The sequence below is a fragment of the Myiozetetes cayanensis genome, unplaced genomic scaffold (assembly GCF_022539395.1).
Source record: "Myiozetetes cayanensis isolate MyiCay16 unplaced genomic scaffold, myiCay2020 scf17, whole genome shotgun sequence".
Lineage (NCBI taxonomy): Eukaryota > Metazoa > Chordata > Aves > Passeriformes > Tyrannidae > Myiozetetes > Myiozetetes cayanensis.
In genome coordinates, this window is record NW_026087378.1 from 6,140,825 (window position 1) to 6,162,149 (window position 21,325).

General features: G+C 50.5%; 1 protein-coding gene and 1 long non-coding RNA gene across 8 annotated transcripts in view; one reads left to right on the top strand and one right to left on the bottom strand.

Moving 5' to 3' along the window:
• The window catches only part of STK10 (serine/threonine kinase 10), a 45,781-nt gene extending 29,125 nt beyond the window's left edge, over window positions 1–16,656 (top strand). Inside the window, exons 4-19 of the mRNA XM_050312496.1 lie at window positions 767–916; window positions 2,265–2,337; window positions 3,032–3,226; window positions 4,264–4,345; window positions 5,229–5,363; window positions 6,046–6,591; window positions 7,878–8,008; window positions 9,468–9,591; window positions 11,066–11,245; window positions 11,487–11,579; window positions 11,742–11,871; window positions 12,283–12,407; window positions 12,900–13,088; window positions 13,400–13,525; window positions 13,782–13,895; window positions 14,011–16,656. Coding sequence (XP_050168453.1) covers window positions 767–916; window positions 2,265–2,337; window positions 3,032–3,226; window positions 4,264–4,345; window positions 5,229–5,363; window positions 6,046–6,591; window positions 7,878–8,008; window positions 9,468–9,591; window positions 11,066–11,245; window positions 11,487–11,579; window positions 11,742–11,871; window positions 12,283–12,407; window positions 12,900–13,088; window positions 13,400–13,525; window positions 13,782–13,895; window positions 14,011–14,151 — 2,534 coding nt within the window. The 3' untranslated portion in view covers window positions 14,152–16,656. The remainder of the gene's footprint in view (window positions 1–766; window positions 917–2,264; window positions 2,338–3,031; window positions 3,227–4,263; window positions 4,346–5,228; window positions 5,364–6,045; window positions 6,592–7,877; window positions 8,009–9,467; window positions 9,592–11,065; window positions 11,246–11,486; window positions 11,580–11,741; window positions 11,872–12,282; window positions 12,408–12,899; window positions 13,089–13,399; window positions 13,526–13,781; window positions 13,896–14,010) is intronic.
• The window catches only part of LOC126638554 (uncharacterized), a 1,011,613-nt gene that overhangs the window by 206,783 nt on the left and 783,505 nt on the right, over window positions 1–21,325 (bottom strand). The window lies entirely within an intron of this gene.

A 21,325-nucleotide genomic window follows, 5' to 3' on the forward strand; every position in this document is an offset into this window, starting at 1 on the left:
GAATATCCTGAATCAGAAGGTACCCACTAGGATCATCAAAATCCAGTTTCTGGCCCTGCATAGGACAGCCCCAAGAATCCCACCATGTACCTGAGAATATTGTCCAAACTCTCCTTGAACTCTGGGACAGACAGCAGGGCATGAACTGGTGCACTGGTACCCAGGGCTACCCAAAAAGCCAGCTCAGAGCAGCAGGTAGGGACAACCCTAACCTTCCCTTTGGGAAGTGGCATTTCTCTCATGGGGTATAGGGAAGTGTAGAGTGCATCTCCATGGCAGGGATAGCTCCCTGGGGAATGAGAACATGGCTTTGTATGGAGCTTCTGGGTGTTCATGCCTGTGTTTGACCCTGCTGCCTGCAGCCAAGTTCAGCTCCCTCCTCTTTACAGCAGCTGGGCAAGACCCAACTTGTATGCAAGGACCTGTTTCCCAAACTGTCAGGAAACTTGCAGTTCAGACCCCCATCAGAGGCATGCCTGGTTCCCCCTCCTTGTCCCCCTTATGCTCTGTTCCAGAGCCAAATGCCTGAGCTGTACATTCCCAGGAGGGAGCTATAAACCAGCAGCTCCAAGAGCTGGGCATTCTGCTGCAAGTGCTGGCTTAGGGAATAAATTACCTTAACAAGCTGATTTGCATTGTCTCCTGCTGCTCTGACACATGGACAGTGGTTTCTCAATGGTCTGCTGGGTAACCTGTGCCTTCCTGCTGCTCAGGTGGAGCATCACTCTATCCCTGTCCTGTTTAACATCCCTCTCCCTCCCCACAGAGCTGGACCGGGGCCTGACTGAGCCTCAGATCCAAGTGATTTGCCGCCAGATGTTGGAAGCCCTCCATTACCTCCACAGCAAAAAGATCATCCACCGGGACCTGAAGGCCGGGAATGTGCTCCTCACCCAAGATGGGGACATCAAGCTCGGTGAGCTGCCTGGCAAGCACTTCCTTGGCCAAGCTCCCTGAGAGAGCAGCTGTGGGTGATGGTGCTGCTTGGGGCCGTTCCATGCTACACCCAGGACAGCCACGTGCTGCTGGAGCTGAATTGTAGTGTTTGGCTGTGCCTGAGTGGAAGGGGATTGAGGGATGCTGTCCTGCCTGTGGGACATCACTGCTCGTCTGCTGGCTGAGAGGTGCAGGCAGGAGGATGGGAAGACTTTGTTCCACGGGAGGCAAAATGTGCCGAGGCTCCCCAAGCCACAGCCATGCTCAGGTCCTCGATGGATTTTTATTGCATGAATTTTTTTAATCCCTCTTTGAACTTGATTTTTGTGCTTTTTGGCCTGCTGAGCATCCTGTGCAGGGTGCCAGTTGGCAGGGCTGTGAGCTGGAAGAATTCCTCTTATCTGCAGAGCAGGTTTGGTGGTGACAGGGTGAGTTTTGCCAAAGGGTTGCTTTGCCAACTTGCTATGGGTTTGAGTTAAATTGGCATCCAGCAACCTGCTGGGGGATGAGAAGGTAGATTTGTCTGTATGAACTGGTCAGAAAGGTGCAGATCTCCACTGGATTCTCATGAGGGGTGCCAGCAGCTGTTGGGTGTTCTTGGATTGTGTCTGTGAGTGCTGATGGAGACCAGCCAGACTGGGAATAGAGAAACTTTCCTGTGACCATTTACTTCACTGCAGAAACACTGCTGGCTTGGGCCAAGGGTGACCTACAGTCAGGGACAACCTGAGCTCAGGGTGCAGATGGGTAACAGCTCCTCCAGCTGTTATCAGGGCTGTCTCGGAGAGCAAGCTCACCTGGAATGGGCTCAGGACCCTTTACTGGTCTTCCTGATTTGATTTGATTTGATTTGATTTGATTTGATTTGATTTGGTTGGGTTGACTTCAGCAGCTCTCTATAGAAGGGACAGAATCAAGGAGAGGCATCATGCAGTGGCTGCTGTGCACAGGGCTGAAGGGAAAGACAGAATGTAACAGTACTTTGGGTTTTCTGGTGTAAAATGAGACTTTTTGATATGAAATAGCAGTTCTGAAAGTATCTGCTTTTGTTTGCAGAAAAGATCTCGACTTCCTTCTGGATGTGTAAGGTTTGGCAGGTGTGGCTTGTCATGCCCTTGTCTTACAGTACATAGGAGAGGAGAGTCCTGGGGTTCATGGACCCACAACCAAATTTAATTTCTGATGCTCAGTTGAGAGGGCACAGCACGTTGCATCGTGTTCTTGCCTTAAGTGAATGTTTGCTTTTCCATCTGCGTTTCAGCCAAGTGTGCTAATTCAGAGGGGTCTTTTAGTTTTCCTACAGCATCTAATGTTACTGCTCTTTGCAGCTGACTTTGGAGTGTCTGCCAAAAACATGAAAACCTTGCAGAAGCGAGACTCTTTCATTGGGACCCCTTACTGGTGAGTGACCTGCTTGTTACGAACCCTGTGTCCGTGAGGAGCTTCACTCCTCTGAAAATCAGGCTTGCCAGAAGTGGGGAAGCTCATGGCCTTTGGGATGTGCTGGTGCCTTACCACGGGTGGGAGGATTTCTACGAGGAGTTGTGGTGGCTGCTACATCTGCGTATGCAAGGGTTTTCCTTGCCTGAATGGAGCTGTGAGCAGCCTGGGTGGTGTGGGAGCCCTGCGTGGTGTCACGGTGCCCTGGGCCGGCCGAGGCTTGGCAGAGCAAAGGGACACACGTGTGCTCGCATGTGTGCTCCCCCTGCTCCCCCTCCCCGGGGGCTGGGGTGGGCTTTGGAGAGACTCCAAGCACATGGGAACGACTCCTCGCTCCAGAAACACAATCTCTAAATCACCCGACTTGCTGAAGGAATGGAATCGCAAGGATTAATTTATTGTCTGAAGCAACATCCGCGCCAGATGTCAATGGCCTGGGGGTTTCCAGGGGCTGCCTCCGTGTCTGTGGAAGAGGGAGGGGGTTGGACCCCTTAGAAAAGATGCTGCTGCTTCTGAAACCCGGAGCTAGGAGGAAAGGCTGTTTTTATGCAATGCTGTGGATTACTTAGAGCCTTTAATTGCTGCTGTAAGGCTCGCACTGTGTGGCAGTGGTGTCATCCCCCCCCATCCCTGCTCCTTGCTCTGCCCCTTGCAGGATGGCCCCGGAGGTGGTGATGTGCGAGACCATGAAGGACACTCCGTACGACTACAAGGCAGACATCTGGTCCCTGGGGATCACACTGATCGAAATGGCCCAGATTGAGCCGCCCCACCACGAGCTCAACCCCATGAGAGTCCTGCTGAAGATCGCCAAGTCCGACCCCCCCACGCTCAGCTGCCCTTCCAAATGGTGAGGCATTTGGGCCAGCAGAGTGCACGTTGCCCAACTTAAAGAGAGAAAAAAACCCAGTCATTCCTAGCAGTTTTGTTTAATTTGAGAGCCCAGTGTAGAATTCCGGCTGTATTTTAGGTCCAGCTGTGTGTTAGGGGCTCCGAAGGCGCTGCTGGCTGAGGGCAGACTCTCAGACTGTGCTGACAGCATGCAGGCAGCGCTGGGGGAGCTGCTGCTCACCCACAGGCCTCCCTGAAGTGAGGGGTGATCCCTTGGCTGTTTTCAAAACCTCCCGTGTGGACGAAAGGCAGATTTTTCTCCAAAACTTGGAGATGGCTAAGAGCTCCAGAATTTCTTTCCTGGAGTTTGGAAGCCACTTCTGCGTTTAAAAGTAAACCAATCAGTCAATTTTAATTTATTTATTTATTTTTAAATCGTTATAAAACCTGCTGTGTGATAGCCAGTAGTAAAATACTGGGAGAGCACTGGAGTCACAAGTGTTGTCACAGCGGTGCAGGCAGGACCCCACCACTAAAGTTCAGCAGGCAGGGTGGGAATGCTTCCTCTGGAGCTGCTCAGGAGCCAGAAGCAGATCAGGGACATTCTCTGGATCTCAGAGCTGTGCTTTGCAGGCTGAGGGTGCCCTCCTATGGGGTTCTTGGTCCTTCACAGCCATTGTTTCCCAGTGTGGCTGTGGGAATGGCTCCTGGAACATCTTTGGCCACAAGCAGCTCCAACTATGGGTTCCCTTTGGAGAGTACCTGCTGGTGTCCTCTCCTGGCTCTGCCTTTGGCCCTGGGGAACAGTGACTGGGGCTCAGTCCCCACCATTTGTTGCCATCAAAGGTAAGGGAAATCTAGTCCCTCACTTGGCCACTTTGATGATTCACTTACAAATAATCAGAATAACTGAGCATTGGGTTTCCCATGGGAGTGCAGTGGTAATTATGGACAGCTGCAAGCTGGGACATAATCTGGAAGAAGGATCAAGCAGACCCCTGTGGCATTCAAGGCCCTTCTCCCTCCTAAGCTTCTCACCAACAACTGTGTTTTCAGGTCCCTGGAGTTCAGAGACTTCCTGAAGAAGGCGCTGGACAAGAACCCAGAGACCCGTCCCAGTGCTGCCCAGCTGCTGGAGGTAGGAACTGGCACCAGCTCCTGGGCTGGGTCTGTGGCCCCAGGCTGGCTTCAGATGATTTTTGTCTTGTTTAGAAAGTTCATAGTACTTTTCAGCCACTAAAATGCTCCAAAAAGGATCAGCAATGTTTTTCCCCTTGGAGCAAACAGCAGAGCCCCTATGGACACCAGCTGGAATAGAAATGGTTCCTTGTTGCCTAAAAACATCCATCTGGCAGCCAGCTTGGATGATACCTGGTTATCCCAAATTTAAATTCAACTCCTCTCTTTTCCTCCTGTCCCTTTTCAAAATAATAGCAAAAACCTGGAAGGTGCTCTTCTGTGCTGACTGCAGATCTCTCACCCTGCAGCAGTGTCTGCACACTCCCATCCATGCTGAGAGACCTGAGGGACTCCACAGCCTTTTGCTGAAGCTCAACACAAACACCCTGCTGTGTGCACTGAGTGATTCCAGCCTGAATTCAATTAAACCTTCCTCTAGGCTCTGTTTGCACCCAGGGATCCTGCAGACTGCCTCTTGCCCTGCTCCTGCTGGCATTCTGTCGCTCAGAGTGGGGAGGGGGAATGTCCCCTTGTTTAATTTAGCTGGTGCTTTTGTGTGGGGGATGTTGATGTAAAGCAGCTCTGCAGAGCACCAGGCTCTGAGCATCTGTGTGCAGAGTGTGTGTTTAACCTCAGCACCATGTTCTCTCTTGTTCTCCCTCATGCCTGTCTGTAAATTGACCGGGGGATTAAACCCAGTGACACGAGGAAGAACCACATCCTCAGGTCTTTGCAGTTGTTTTAAAGCAAGAGGTGGTCTTTGCCGGGATCATCACTTGGCCACGAGCTCACAAGGTCTGTTTTTGGCCACCTCACACATGTGCACTGTGCTTGGTTTTCAGCATCCCTTCGTCAGCAAGGTGACCAGCAACCGGGCCCTGCGCGAGCTGGTGGCCGAGGCCAAGGCTGAGGTGATGGAGGAGATTGAAGAGAGTCGGGATGAAGCAGAAGAGGATGACTCGTCGGAGTCTGCCTCGGTGAGCGCTCCTGGCATCGTGCTGGCAAGTTTGCCGGTGTGGCTGTGGTGGGAGAAGGAGCTCAGCAGGCTGAGTTTACAGCTGTTCTGAGCCCCATCAGGTGGAGGCAAAGTGGTTGCTTGGCCAGGGAGGGGCTGTTTTTCAGTGACTGCCAAGGGCATGGAGAAACAATGATACCAGAGGGTGGCCCAGTGCCCACTCACAGGAGGGGCTTAAAAAGAAAAAAATATATATGGGCCCTGATAGAGGCTGGAGAAGCCGGACAGATCTGCCCCTGAGCTGGCCTCTTTGAAGAGGACATCTCAAAGCTGCCTGGGTAGCCTTGCTGGGGGACATGCCTCGACCTCCCTCCTCTGTGGCACAGGGTAGTGATTAATCCATAGTGGAGCTGAGCCATGGGAAAAAAGTGTTTGATATGCAAACTCCTAGGCTGCCTCTTCAGAATGTGCAAATTCTGGAGTTTTTTCACTGTGCTTTTCCCTTCCAGGTAGTGTCCATAGTCTTTGGGGCCACAAACCTGGAGAAAGTAGCATCTCAGGGCAGATGTCCTAAAAGGGAAGATTTCCTCCCAGTAATTCTTTAGCTGCCTGTGGCTTTGGTCTGCAGTGTAGGGACTTACAGCCCTTGCAGTTGTGTTAAGTGTGGTGCCAAACCCAATGTCTTCTCTTCCCTGTCTTTCCAGCCCCCTGGTAAGCACAAGCGGGACCCCTCTGAGGCGAGTCAGCTGAGTTTTGATGGGGAGAAGCCTCCAGACTCTTCCTTGCCCAAAGCAGTGAACGGGTCTGTGGGGTCTGGCAAGGACACCACAGATGCACAGAGCGATAAAGTCTCAGATGAAGGGATAAGCAATGACAATGACAAACTGGACAGCAACCTCCCCTCCACAAAAACCCCTGCCAGCTCTGCCACCTCGGCCACCCAGGACAAGCCAGACATCATCTTGCAGCCTGGACATTTGGGTAACTCAACGGAGGGGAACAAGGAGCCCAGGGCAGGCAGCAAGGAGCGGAAGAGCATTGGGGAGCGGCCGGAGAGCAGCCACCTGGAGAACTTCACAGAGGAGAAACTTGCCAATGGGAGCTTGGATCCCTCTGCTCCGTTACCCGGCAGCCGGTCCAAAGGGGACTCAGATTCTGGCAGCACTTCAGCCTCTGAAAGCATGGACCTCACCATCTCCCTGTCTGCTGACCTGTCCCTCAACAGGGAAAGTGGCTCCATCTCCCTGAAGGTGAGAGTGGTGGGCAGAGGGTGTTGGAGAACACGGGGCTAACAAGGAAGGAGGAAGCCCTTCTCTAGAAAAGCCTTCAGCAGTGTGTTTTCCCTGTCTATGAATTCACTGTCCCAGCTGGACTCGAGCCAGCACAGCACATACTGCTGGGTGAAGCTGTGCCGTGGGGACGTGGCTTGTCCTCAAGTGAAGGAGAAGCTCTTGGTGGAGCTGCTGCAGGTTTATGTGTCCTCTTCTGCCACAGGTCACTGAAATCTAATAGAAGTCTGATGTTTTGTAGCTATTTTTGGGCCCTAAGAAGTGTGAAATAACCATGCCACTCTCCTGCCTGTTTTTGACTATGCAAGTGTGAAACCCCAAATGTGATTTCCTGAACTTTATCCACAGTCCATCACTCTGCTACTCTTTCCTAGAACACCTGGCCCCAGGAGAAAGTTCTTTTGGGCTTGTGCCGCTCTAATTTTTCCAACCTGCCATACATCTGGCCTGGTTTGTGTCAGCAGTGCCTTGCACAGAGACCTCCCAGGCTTCTTGGCTTTTGCTAAAGCTTTCTAGAGGCTGGGAATGCTTGTGAGGCAGAGCTGGCCAGGTCAGCATGGCTTAGAGGAAGAGGAAAAATAACTGGAATGGTATTTGCTGAGCTTCAGGAGAAGAAATGTTGTGACTTGAGGGGGCAGAGCGATGTGTTGCACAAGATCTTTATCAAATTGCCTGCATGAGTGATGGCTTCCCGGCACACAGACGTGCTGGGAAACCACTCTCAGCAAAACATTCCTCCCCTCCTGCCTCCTGCGGTGACCACGAGAGCCAACATCCCCCTCAGGAGCCTGATGACAGAAATGTGATGCTCTTGTATAGCAATTTACCCCTTTCCCAGGACACCTGGTCTCCCTGGGGCCAGCCAAAGGGGAATATGATGCCACACATAGAATTCTTTTCCCCAGTCGGTCCCACTGAAAGAGAAAGGAGTCTTTTGGGTTTTACAAAGAGTAAGCCGTGAAGAGGGAATCATGTTAGATCACAGTTTAGCTGGACACGGTGAGAAAGGGCCTCAGGGTGCTGGGTGGTGTCTCTTCCAGGTCAGGTTTCTGCAAGGTGGTAGCAAAGCTGTGCAGCTGCAATCTCCAAATGGGCCGAAGATTTGCACTCCATGCGGTTTCCTTGGGTGTGTTCTTCATGAACAAACGGCATCAAAATTGCTCTGAGGCTTCCAGCTGTTGCACCCCATGCAACAAGCCAGGGAGCCCCTTCATGGCCTCCTCCTTTCCCCCTCTTGCTGAACTCAGGATTCCCGGATGCACAAGAAGACGCTGAAACGCACCCGCAAGTTCGTTGTGGATGGAGTGGAGGTGAGTGTCACCACCTCGAAGATCATCAGTGAGGATGAGAAGAAGGATGAAGAAATGAGATTTCTCAGGCAAGTGGGTCACTGGGATGGAGGGAGGGCAGGACACTGGACCAGGGTAGGGTTTTCTTCTCTACAGGCTAATCCAGGAATGGCCTAAAGTGCTCTCATTTCCCATCTTCGTTCCACTTGGACAGAACAGCTGTCCAGTGTGGTCATCACTTCCTTTAGCTTTTCCTTGGCTGGCACAGGGCTTGCTGTACCACTGAGCTGAGCTCTGTTTGCATGCAGGGGAAGGATGTGACAAGGGAAGCTTGTGCTGTGGCTGGCTCTGTCCTTTGTGGGGTGGCTGAATGTGTTCCCCAGGCTGGAGATGCCTGGTTTAATGGAAATAAGCACAGAAATCTTCTCAAGATTCTTCTCTTCCTTTTGTTTGTGTACCTCCTCAGACTTCATTAACAGAAAGGCCAAGGGAGTTTTAAACTCTTCGAGCATCATTTAATATTCATGGGGGTATCCTCCCTGCTTAAGCCTTTATGACTTCTTCACAGATCTTACAGCTTTCAAACCTCCATGACCTATTCTAAAAAAGAGGAACTGCTTTTTCTAGCACTGAAATTAAAAGGTCCTTAAAATAATTAAAATACAAATTGTTTTGTTTGATGCCCTATTCTAGGCTCCCTTGTGGTGCTCTCAGGGACTCCCTGAGAGTATAATCTGTCCCAAGCACTTTGTGTCCCTGTGGCAGCATTATTCCTAGACCCCAATATCAGATCTATGCAGAAACTCATAGGCTATTAATTTTTGTGTGAGAAGTGCATGTAACCCCCCAGTAAAACAAGGGGAACACATATATGAAAGTACAGGGAATTTCTGGGTACAGCTTTCATGGAATCATGGAACCAGAGAATGGTTTGGGCTCAAACACAACCCTCTGATCAGAGGCTGCCTTTTACTGGGTGTGAAGCTGGATGAGGGGAGTGATGCAATGTTATGATGGATAGGTCAGAAATTGGGAAAACCACTCTTTCTGCCACCCAGGTGTGAGCCAGAACTGATGCAGAGCTTAGGGGCCAGGCCAGAGCAGCACCAGCTTGGCCTTAGCTTTGTTTTGAAAGTCATGGAGTCCTAACCCAGCTGGCAGAATGGGTATTTTGGGTGCTGCTTGGGGCAGCAGTGACTGCAGAATCAGCTTAGGAGCTTTGACAGGGCTTGTTTGAGAAGCTGTGAATGCTAATAGGCCTTACCTGTGAAAGCTGATGGTTTTCCCAGCAGTTCCCATAATTAGCATCCTGCTTCCTCACAGTGTCACAGAGCCTGAGAGCACATCAGTCAGGTGGCATTTACCTGACTGAAACCGCATGGAGCCTGTGCACAGAGCAAATGGCAGGATCCTACAGGATGGCTGTGCTGCTTCCATTCCCTGCTGAAATGCTCTGGCCTTTTATTCTGCCATCTCTGCTCACCCACATGCCTCTGCACTTGTCTGACTCTGGATTTTTCTCTCTCCCTCCATTTTAACCCTCTGCAGGCGCCAGGAGCTGCGGGAGCTGCGTCTCCTTCAGAAGGAGGAGCACCGAAACCAGGCCCAGCTCAACAGCAAGCACCAGCTGCAGCTGGAGCAGATGCTCCGGCGCTTCGAGCAAGAAATGATGGTACGTGAGGGGAAGCTCCTGGGAATAAGCTGGTTTGACGTCTCTGCAGGTGCCCTGCAAACCCCCACACAGAGTGATGCTCTCTGGGTTGCAACAACCTTGGTGTATCACATCCAGAGGGAGCAGAAATGTCAAGGAACCCCTTTGGGATGTGAGGCATGGGACGCCTCTGTGGAGGATGGAGGGTTTTGTGGGCATTAAGCAAAAGTGTTCTGCAGCTTGGGAAGCACTGACGGCCTTTGCCTGGTAGGGTGTTGCAGGGGGAAGGGTTGTTCTGACTTATCCTTTTTAATGACCTTTTCTTGTACGTCTGTTCATGGCTACTGTAAGAAACAGTTTATTGTCCCGTTGTATTCCATGGGAAAAAATCCTTTAAATGAGAAAGGAACATGGCCAACAAGTGACAGCAGGAAGTCTGGCAGGCCTGTGAGTGTAAACTGAATAAAGATAAACTGGGCTCACAGATTTAGTCCCTCCATGGCCAGCTTCTGTTGAAGTACACAGAATGGTTTGGGTTGGAAGGGACCTTAAAGATCATCTCATTCCAACCCCTCTGCCATGGGCAGAGACACCTTCCACTAGGTCAGGTTGCTGCAAACCCCATCCAACCTGGTCTCAAACATTTCCAGGGATGGGGCAGCCACAGCTTCTCTGGGCAACCTGTGCCAGGGCATCACCACCCTCACAGGGAAGAATTTCTTCCATATATCTAACTTAAATTTCCCCACTTGCAGGAGAACCCCTTTAAAAGATGGCTCAGGAAAGCTTTAAATACCTCTTTGTTAATCCATCCTACATGTGCTCCAAGAAGCCCCAATCCCTTCATGAAAGGCTGGGAGCCCTCACTTATTCCTGGGCTCTGCTATATTTCTACAGTCTTGCTATGCCCTATCTGTGAATGCCCATCTTGGCAAGTCACTTTTCATTTGTGGGATTTATTATCACATGCAATGATCTGTGCAACACCCCCAAACCTGCTTCCTTTACTCTTTCCCTGGGGCAACCTGCTCTTGTTGACTTCTGGGAGGTCCATCCTTGTGAGCTGCAGGCAGGGAGAGATCGGACACAAGGACACTGTTGGAGCACAGAGCCTCGAACTTGGAAATCCTTGCCTGCAGAAAAAGAACTGTTCTGCTTGAGCCAATATTTGCCCAGGACCTTGGGTCCCAGTGGAACGCTGTAAGTCAGACATAAGCAGGAGAAAGCTTGAAGTGCATCAGTGCCAGAACAAGTTCAAAAATAATTAAAGTGCTGATGCTAGAGCTGGCTCTGCCCTGTGTGCTTTGTGGGGTGTTACTTGGGAATTTCCCTCCTCTCTGTTTAGTAAAGAAGCTCAATGGCTCAATCCATGCAAGGACAATCCCCCACCCCTTTTTTTTTTCTTCTCACTTCTTCTTTTTAAACTTTTAGAAGGAAACAAAGTGGAGAGGAGGCTGAAGTTGACCTCTGTTCCTTTTGTTCCCTTCCCATACAGGCAAAGAAGAAGTTCTATGACACAGAACTGGAAAACCTGGAACGGCAGCAGAAGCAGCAGATTGAGAAGATGGAACAAGATCACTCCCTGCGCCGGCGGGAGGAGGCCAAGCGCATTCGCCTGGAGCAGGAGCGGGACCACGTCAAATTCCTGGAGCATCTGAAGCAGATGAAGAAGGAGGTAAAAATAGGGACAGGAGGGAGGAAAGCTGGTTTCCTGCATTTCTTTCTTCCAGGAAATCTTCAGCATTTCTCCGTGGTACAGCTTGAGAGGGAAACAGTTGTTGGTGTTTTAGCAGGAAGCTCTTGCTTTTCTTTGGCATATTTGGGTGTTTCCTGAGGTGCAGCTGTGCAGTGACATTAGGTGGGGTTGTTCTTAGCCTAGAATTACCTGCAGATAAATCTCATTTCCCTCCCCAAAGGTCAAGAATGAGGTTGAGAAGCTGCCACGGCAACAGCGCAAAGGGAACATGAAGGCGAAGATGGATGACTTCACCCAGAAAAAACAAACCATGGTAAGGCTGAGAGAAGATTGCCACAGCTCCAAGACTGGGAAGTGCGTGGTAGACAGAAGCATCCTTCCTCCCTGGGGGACTGGCAGCTTCTAAAACACCACCAGATGCTTTTCAAGTTGCAGCAGAAGGAGGGCTCATGGTGGTACCGCTGGTTTCTTCCAGGAACAGGAATTCTTGGCCAAGCAGAAGGAGGACCTGGAGCAAGCCATGAAAAATATAACTGCCCAGAACAAAAGGGAGATCTGCGACAAGGAACGCGAGTGCCTGAACAAAAAGCAGCAGCTCATGAGAGGTGGGTGGCAAAGGCTGTAAAGGAGGAAAGGCAGTGCTGTAACCATGGGTTTATCCAACGCCGGCTCTTCCCACGCAGCAGATGCTGTGACAGAGTTGCAAGCTGGCAGGATGGGATTTAGAAAAAAACAGCCCTGCCAGATCCTGTCTAAATGTTTAACAATAATAATACTTAGCACTTGAATCTTCGAAGTGCTTTACAAATATGAACCAATTAGGCTTCATAATTGGAAGAAATGACTCTCCAATATGGTTTGCAACCAATTTCTCTTGGAAAACAGGAGGTGAATGATCACCCTCCACATCTGTTGCACTGCTCGTGTGTGTATGGCTCTCTTGAGCTTGGGATGCTTTGTGTGACCAAGCTGAGGAACCAGGGTGGGTTGTCTCCTAACCCTCCTCCTTTCCACAGATCGGGAGGCTTGCATCTGGGATCTTGAAGAGCGTCAGCAACAGGAGAAGCACCAGCTTGTCAAGCAGCAGCTAAAGGACCAGTATTTCCTCCAGAGGCATGAGTTGCTCCGGAAGCATGAGAAGGTGAAGGCTTAGCACCTTCCTACACTGGTGCAGGTCAACAAAGCATCTGGGTGTCCCTGGATGTTTCCCTTCCAGGCTGTAAGTGGGTAAGGTTAGGTTAGGAGTTAAGGGACTTGGTCATTATTAGTGAAAAGGGACCAGAATAATATTCATGTCAGCCTTCTTGCCTGGGGCATGTATTCTGTGCTGCGTGCATTTAATGTGCAAAAAGCAGTTGTGAATTTTGGGGGCTTTTCTGGAAATCTGTCACTGTCTGGTATTTGTCAGGGTTGATTCCCAGAGCAGTGAGTGAAGGCTGGCACATTCCTTCCAGAACTCTTGTCCTCTGCTTTCACAGCATGTTCAGTGGCTGCCCTCACCTCTTGTGGAGCTGTCAGTCACCAGCCATTTCCATGCTACTCCCAAATCTGCTCTCTGGCTCTCTCTTTTCTCCTCAGCACTTTCTTGCTGGCCTGAGATGTCCCTCCTCCTCTGATACCTGTCTCTCTGCAGGAAAGGGAGCAAATGCAGCGGTACAACCAGCGCATGTTGGAGCAGCTGAAAATTCGGCAGCAGCAGGAGAAAGCCCGGCTCCCCAAAATCCAGCGGAGTGAAGGGAAGACACGCATGGCCATGTACAAGAAGAGCCTTCACATCCACTCCAGCGGGAGCGCATCCGAGCAGCGGGAGAAGATAAAACAGGTCTGGTCTTGCAAAGGGCGCCAGGGTTGAGGGTTGGCTTGGGGGTTAAGTACTTCACTGGCCTGTTGGCAGAAAGGAAGTTGGAAAAATGCAACTCTTCCTACTTCTAACCCACTCCAAGATGTCAGATGCCTTAGCATTTGGGGCATCAGGTGTGGTTTTCAGCGCTACTTCCATTGTGACTCTTGTTGGGAACATCCTCAGGGCTTTTCTTTCCTTCCTGTATAATAGTGCGAGCTGTCCAGGCTCTTAACCAGCTTCAGAGACCAGAGCAACTCTTCTAAATGGGCACCTGCTTTTCTCTCTTCTAGTTTGCTCTGCAGGAAGAGAAGAGGCAAAAAGCAGAGCGGCTGCACCAGCAGCAGAAACACGAGTCGCAGATGAAGGACATGCAGGCTCAGTGCGAGAGCAACACGAATGAGCTCCAGCACCTGCAGGTACCTGTCCCTCGTGGCTCTGTCTCCCAGAGCTCCCTGTGCAGTTCTTAGTCTCTTAAAAGTGCCTGCAGAGGACTGTTGGTGAATGGGACCTGATGTCCCTTTGCTCTTGCCTTGAGAGGTTTTTGTGGCCATGTCTAAATGTACCCTGGAGCTCAGAGCTCTGATTGTCTCTGGCTGAGGCGAATCCTGTTTGACCGCTGGATTTACAGTCCTGATTGCTTGATGGGTGTTCTGTTCTGTGATCTGTTTTTAGAATGAAAAGTGTCACCTCTTGATCGAGCATGAAACCCAGAAGCTGAAATCCCTGGATGAGAACCACAACCAGCACATGAAGGAGTGGCGAGACAGGCTGAGGCCACGGAAGAAGGTAATGCCTCCTTGGTGAGACAAGGGTGTCCTGCTCGGCTGGTTGGAGGGGGCAGTATCTACAGCTCCAGAACAATCTCACATACACCTCTTGTGTGTGTTCTCTGTTGCTTAAGGCCCTGGAGGATGAGCTGAACCAGAAGAAGCGTGAGCAGGAGATGTTCTTCAAGCTGAGCGAGGAGGCAGATGGACAGACGCCAGCATCCCCAACCAAACATGCCAAGTTCGTCCCTTTCAGCTCCTCAGAGAGCTTATAACATCTCACAGCTGGCAGGCCACCATCTGGTACTGGCTGTGTCCTCCTGGGCTGCAGGTGGGCAACTTGAACTTGGAAGATCCTCTCGGCAGCCTCTTCTTACAACAGCACCCTCCAGTCCCCTTGCTCTGTCTGGGATAAATGGGATCCCTGAACTGTGGGATGCTGACTGTAAGTTGTGGTGGCTCTCCCAGGAGCTGGCCTGCTCAGCATGGCTCCAGGCTGGGAAGTGGGGCAGGACCCTTTCTGGATTGTACTTGTGCTGTGAGCTGGATGTGTCATCTCTCACGTGAGCCTGGTGCTCACCTGGCTGGTCACCTCAGACTGAAGCAATGACCACTCTGAACAGGAGAAACAGGCCATGGCTCCTGCCCTCTGTGCAGGAGGTGTCACCCTCTCTCTCCAAGTGGCTGCTCCTTCTCCCAGTCCTCCATAAGGACTCCCCTGGGGCAGAGCAGCTTTGACATTGTCTTAAGATAACCTTGGCCTTGAGGGCCCCCAACACTTGCCTTACACTGATTTTTATCCACTGTGGTCCTTTTTTGCTCAAGGGAGAGACAGGAATTTGGGGTTTTTTGCCTTTGAGTAAGGAGGGTTGGGTTTTTTTCTTCCTCTCTCACTGTATAGTCTGTATAGACTGTGCAGAAAGGGGACGAGCTGGATGTCCTCCCAAAGATCTTCTGATTCTTCCTTCCTTCCACGATCACTGGCACCGCAGACCCTCTGGCACCCAGCTAACACTGTCTTTTCAGGGACTGGATTAAGGTGTAATTAAACTGTTCAGCTGGCTGCAGGCTGTTGTCCTTAAAGAAGTGTATGTGCATGTGCAGAGGAGGAGGTTTGTAACAGTGGTGACACAGTGAAGTGCCTGTCGTGGTCACGTGCCTTTTGGTAAGGACAACTGGGAGGCTGAAGAGTGTTATTGCCAGGGCTCTCCTGATCACACATGTGCTCGAGACTTTTTTTTAAGTGTTCTATATGTGTGGGCCATATGGGTCAGCCAGTCTGGCCACTCTGCATCAGTGTTATGGGCTGCAGAGCATCTTTTGGAAGGAATAAAGGAGGTGTGAAACATGGGAAGAGGAGATGCAAGGCAGGTTGTGGTGGCTTGTTACTCTCAGCATCACTTTGTCCACTGATTTCTCATCTCCTTATGGTGTGCCACAGTTTCTTGGATGGTTTTCCTGGCTTTCAGCATGGACTCAGGCTGCAGAGTGGCAGAGCAGTGGCAGGTCCAGCCCTCTGTCCTTTCTGCTTCGTGGTGATGTGTCTCCTCCACCTGCACCAGGCAGGGAGGGCTTGGCTGAGCTTCTGGGTAGGACTCAGAGCACAGGCCTGAGTAGGAGGTCAGAGACCTCACTGGCAGCACCTTCTTCTTTATATAACCCAAAGGTGTAAAGTAGCACTTAAGTTTTTCTCTCTGTTCTTCTCTGGAAAGCATTGTTTGTTTTAAACCTGCTTCCCAAGCAAGAAAAAAATGTTTCTGCTTTAAAAAGTTAAAAAAAAAATTATTATTTGAAAGTCTGAATTGTTGATTTAGTGACATATTGGCATTTCAGGGAAAGGCGATATATGATGTGCTACACTTGCAGGTACTGAGCTGAAGGAGTCAGCCCCCAGGTCTTTAACTCTGTATCTGAGGTGTGCATTTCCCACCCATTTAGAGTTCCTAATACATATTTATAAGCTTCCTGCAAACTAGCAAGACTACATCTATTTGGGCCATTCCAGTTTACTTCTGAATCCACACCAACAATGCCTCTGCTAATAAAAATAGGCAGGCTGCCTGCCCCATCTTCAAAAGCATGGACTGTGCCTTTCAGGTGTGATAGTGCTAGGTCGGGAGCTGATGTAGGATTAATGAATGAGGGATGTTCCTGAACCAGGACAATGGGCTGGTTTGAGTCTTTTAATTGCATTAGAAATGTGTAACAGCAGCCCCATTGGTTTTGTTCCTGGTCCTGCTGGCGTCAAGCTGAGCTATTCTATGAAATGGTTGGTGTCACAGAAACCAGTCCCTGGTGCCTGTCCTTCATGTCTTACATGTGACTTGCAGAAGGATGTCCTGCAGCACGCTGGTAACACTGAAGGGCATTGCTGCCTCTGACTGCCTTCTCCACCAGCCCAGGGAGCATCAGCTCTTTCTGGATATTTTGCAGCCATGAGGAAAGACTGTTTCTGGGGGCTGTTAAAGAGCTGATGTTTCCTCTCTGAGTGTGCCAGGGCTCTAGTACCATCTTCTAGAAGGGGGCAGGGGAGCACATCATCTGATTGTCATGTTTACAGGGTGGTTATATTTTCACTCCTTTCAAAAGAGGACATTTTGTTTCTTGTTTAGAAGGAACCACAACTGAACCCAGCTTACCTTTGAGAGGGGATGGGATACCATTTTAAAAAATTGGCTTTGAATAAAAAGGATTTTTTTAATATTTTGTAAAGTGACTCCAGTGGGGCCACCACTATGATGTAAAGACCCCTCTAATAAAGTAACAAACTGAGATACCTGGGCATGTGTCTGATTTTGTGTGATCACTGGCTGTGGCCTGAGACCAGCTTTGCTTCTAGTCTGGGGTTTGCTGATTTACAGAAACCTCCAGAGCCACTTCTGGCATTTGAACCTTGCAAGGCTGAGCTTCCAGTTGTTTGAAATTGCTCTAGAGGCTCTCCTGCTGGGTGCTGCAGCTCCAGGGCAGGAACATGTTTGCTATGAGGCTGAAACTGGTAAAGCTGAAGTGAAGCAGCGATTCCCTCGATGACTTCGTTTGGTGTTAAGACGGTGCTGGGCTGACCCTGCTTGGTGAAGAGCGGGTATTGCACCCTGTCATCTGAGTGCAAACCACGCAGGCATGGATTTTTCTTCCTATTTAATTAGCTTGCCTGGCTTTAGTAAGAGATTTCAGCCAAATGCCTCCACTCCCTTGCTTTGGTGGGACAAGGAAGTCTGAGTGAAGCCTCTTTGTCTCTTCACACGTTGACCTCTGCTGGGGAGTGCTTGGGAAGCATTACAGGATCGGGATGCAAACCATGTCTTCCCTGTCAGCACAGGGGCAGACCTCTGCCTCCTCCCTCAGGTTGCTCAGAAGAGCTCCCACCACCTGTGTGGCCTTTGTTCTCTGCTCAGAGATTTTTACCTGCCAGTTTAATTATGATTTCTTTCAAGGAGACCCAGTGTGCAAGGGCAGATTTTACATGAGCCCATGGAGCTGGTGTGGGTTTCCCCTCGCTTTTGGACGGTTGCTCCAGAGTCTGCCAACTTTCACCTTGGATTTCATGCAGGAAATGACCCTGTTACCAGTGTCCACCCTGGTAGGTAAAACCGCGGGATGTGAGTTCAGGTGAGGTGCTGAAAAGGAGACGGGGTTGGTACTGTAAGTTGTTAGTGGTGGAGTTTTAAACAGGCAGCACTGTGGTGAGAGGACAAGCAAAGCCCGAGGGTGCCTGTCTCCTTTCTCCACGAAATAGTAAGAAATGGAGTAGCTGAGGACACATAATTAGTCATCTTTGTTTATGTGTTCCAGGACTGCACTGTCTCCTGGGACACACTGGCCTCACTCAATGTATCCCAGTGAAGCAGAGGATCTCATGGGAATATTTAACTTCATCTGCATGTCCTTGGCAGTGCCTGAGGGGAGCTTCAACCATGAGGATTCAACATATATTTATAAGTACCGTGTATTCCAGAAATAACTGTTAGCTACCATTCTGTCCTGGTGCAATGCTGAAAACAGAGCAAAAGTAAAATTATTTCTTATTTTTTTAAAATAGAGATGACAGCCCTGGAAACTTATTGGTGCTGCAGCAGGTGTAGCATTCCCTGTGGTTTATATCCTGTCACATCTGGGCTCCAGACTCCTCTGAGCTGCCCAAGGGCTTTTGCAGCATTTGTGCTGTGATTGGGATGATAAAACTCTCTGGGGGAAGAAAAATCAGGGCAGGCAGGGCGAGTCATGGAGCTGGAGCTTGTACCTAACTCCCTTCCTCCTGTGACTGCACATGGGCTCCCTCCATCAGTGCAGGAGGGCAGCTGGAGGTGAGCAGTGCCATAGGCATGTCCTGCAAAAGTCACCTGCACCCTGTTAAGCCAAATGCCATTGAGTGTTCACCTGCTGCACTGGCCACTGGATTTAATTCTCCAAATGCCAAGCTACCCAGGGCTCGAGGAAGCCCAGCCTCTCTGGAGGCTGTGGCTCTGCCTTGCTGATGGGGTTTGTTGTTGCTCCTCTCCTGGGTGGGGTGGGGCTGGGTGCCAGGAGCGTGTTGCCCTGCCACCCCACCTAGGACTCCCCTGGACCTGATTTGCAGGCTTGCAGGGCATGGAGAGGAGATGTTTGCTGCTCTTTCTCTTGCTCACTAGGTGGCATAACACTGAAGTGCCGGAGCTGAGCTGTCCCGTGGCACAAAAAGAATCGCTTGCTCTTTTCCCTGGATTTGTCACTCTTTATGGCACCCCTTTCGCCAGATCTCTGCTTCTCATCAGGGCTTCACTACTTTGTCTCCTGCTCCAGCATTATCCTTAGGAGTTATCCAGGTTCCCCCTGCCCACTGTGTGCCAGGAAAGCCTTCCCCATTTGAGGGCTGAGCATCCCTTCCTTGGGGTCTGCTTCTCCCTGCTGCCATACCCGTGTGCAGGATGGGTACAACCTGCTGCCAGGCCTGCTGTGACGGGAGGCATCCACACCACGCACCTAAAACCTGCAATACAGGGGGCAGAGCAGCGGAAAATTGTTCCTGGTGACAGCTAAGAATCCGTGAGATCCATCCCCAGCGAAATGGTGGGAAACCACTGCTCTGCTGGGCTTTAGCTGCAGAGATTTGCCCTCTGTTGGGATAGGAGCATCATTTTTGACTAATCTTTGTGAGGCAGCTCATGGAAGATGGATGTCATTTGTTCTGTGCAGAGGGAAGACCAGGAACATTTAACCACCTGGCACAAACTCCTAATTTTTAAATTGAAAAGCAAGCAGCAATAGTGGGTTCTCCATGCCAGGATGACTGCAGACAGTGTTTCCTCTGCAGTTCAGGGCTGACAATGGGACACTGCTTTCTCATTCCATTCCATCTCTGATACCAAGAAAATGTCAGGGACATCTGTGCCCAAACAGCTGTAGCCTGCTTAGAGCCATGCAGAAACCCATTTGCACATCTGAGCTGATGGCTGGCTCTTCAGAATTCATTTACCCTCTTGCTTTACATTGTTCAGCTGATCCTGCCAGAGAGAAGGGAGAGTGCATGTGCTCGACCCTTGAGTGGGTGGTGAGTTCTCCTTTGTAGTTATTTTATTTGGCTTAACAACACTTCAGCCTCTGGTTAGGCAGCAGGAGGCGACTTGTTTCTCCTAAAACTCCACTCAGTTGCACCTCTACCACCCAACCTTATTGTGGGACGTGCTGCTGCCAGACCTCTGCTATTCCTGAAGCCATATCACCAGAGGAGTGGGCAGAGCATGACACTCCCAGGTCACTCACAAGCCCTTCATTTGGGCTCCCTTGGCAAATGCTTGGCAGTTTCCTGGACAAATTATCGAGGCACACTAGAGCCCAAGCATCTCCACAGTTGCTTCCCAGTGTACCTCCCTCGGGAGGTGATCTGGTCAGCATGAAAAGCCACTCTGCACTCATCTCAACAGCTCTCATCAGACTTGTTAATTAAACACAGGAGCCATTTTGCAGCATTAGCTGTGACTGTCTCTGCTTGTTCCTGGGTGCTCATTAGCTGTCAGGCTGCAGCTGCTGCCTGGTGCTGTTGGGGCCCAGGAGCAACGGGGTCCCTTCAGCAGGTCACAGTGCTGGGAAAGGCTATGCAGATGCTTAAGTGCTTCTCTGCCTTAGTTTCTCCTTTTAGCATGTGAAGACCAATAACTGTTTCATTCCTCTCTCAATCTGCTTTCTCTGATGTTCCACATCTCAGTGTGTACTCCTTCTCTTACCAACGTGAGACATAGCTGCTTTGGATGTTTTCCTCACCATCCACTGGAGGACCTCTATATCTTTCAGGGCTTTTATTGGTGCTATTCTGGGCTGTTGATTAGCCTCAGCATCCCTTCTGAATGTCAGGACTTTCCTGATGGGAGAAGGAAGGCAGGACTCTAAAGGTCCTATCTGTGGCCTCCTGCCTGCCTACCTTCATCACGTCTGACCGAGGAGTGATGACTGGGACAGGGATGGGAGCAACACGCAGCTGGTCCACATGTAAGCCAGCCCTGCATCTTCACACCAGAGAGGTCATCAGTGGCATGATGTCCCGTTCAGACAGCCTAGCAACCTTCCTGCAGCCATCCCTGCAGGGGCACTGTGGGCTTGGGCTTTGTGTAGGGGGAGCAGGATGAAGATGAGCCCTTTGGGAGGGGCAATAAAGCACTGGCAACCTGCCTGCACCTCCATTAATTCTCTAGGGTGGTTGTAGCAAAGTTAATAGTGTTTAAAAAGAGCCACATTTAAGGAGCCGCTAAGGAGTGAGATGAGTTGTTTATGATTAAATTAAATTCATATGAAAACTAATGACCTGCCAGTGTAAGCCTTGAGTAACTTTATAATGTAATTAAAAGCCCAACAGGGAAGAGAGCTGTGGTTATGCCACGTGTTGAGGAGCCACTGGGAAGACGGGAGCTGGGGGTAGTGCTGATGTAGAGAAGTGCCTGGTCACTGACTTGTCTCCTTTGCTGGCCCAAGGGCAGAGCTGGGTATGGAGCATGGCAGGAGGGCTGAGCTGCCTGGGAGGAGAGGTCGATGTGGTGGCTCAGCTCCTGGCTCCCAGGGGTAGAACCACAGAATGGTTTGAACTGGAAGGGACCTTAAAGATTATCTAGCTCCAATCTCTCTGCCATGGGCAGAGACACCGTTCACTAAACCAGGTTGCTCCAAGCCGTCTAGAACACTTCCAGGGATGGGCCACTTACAACTTCTCTGGGCAACCTGTGCCAGGGCCTCACCACCCTCACAGCCAAGATTTTCTTCCTAATATCTAATCTCTGTCAATTTGAAGCCATCCCCCCTTGTCCTGTCACTGCATGCTCTTACAAGCAGTCTCTATACAGGTATGCAGGTTGTCCTGAGCAAGGCAGTTCTGCTGATCTGACCACACCAACAGCCAAGACAGACCTCTTCCTGCCCATTTCCTGGATCCTTTAGGGATGTGACCATTGGCAGCCAAGACGGAACCACCTTGGGGGCCGCTGT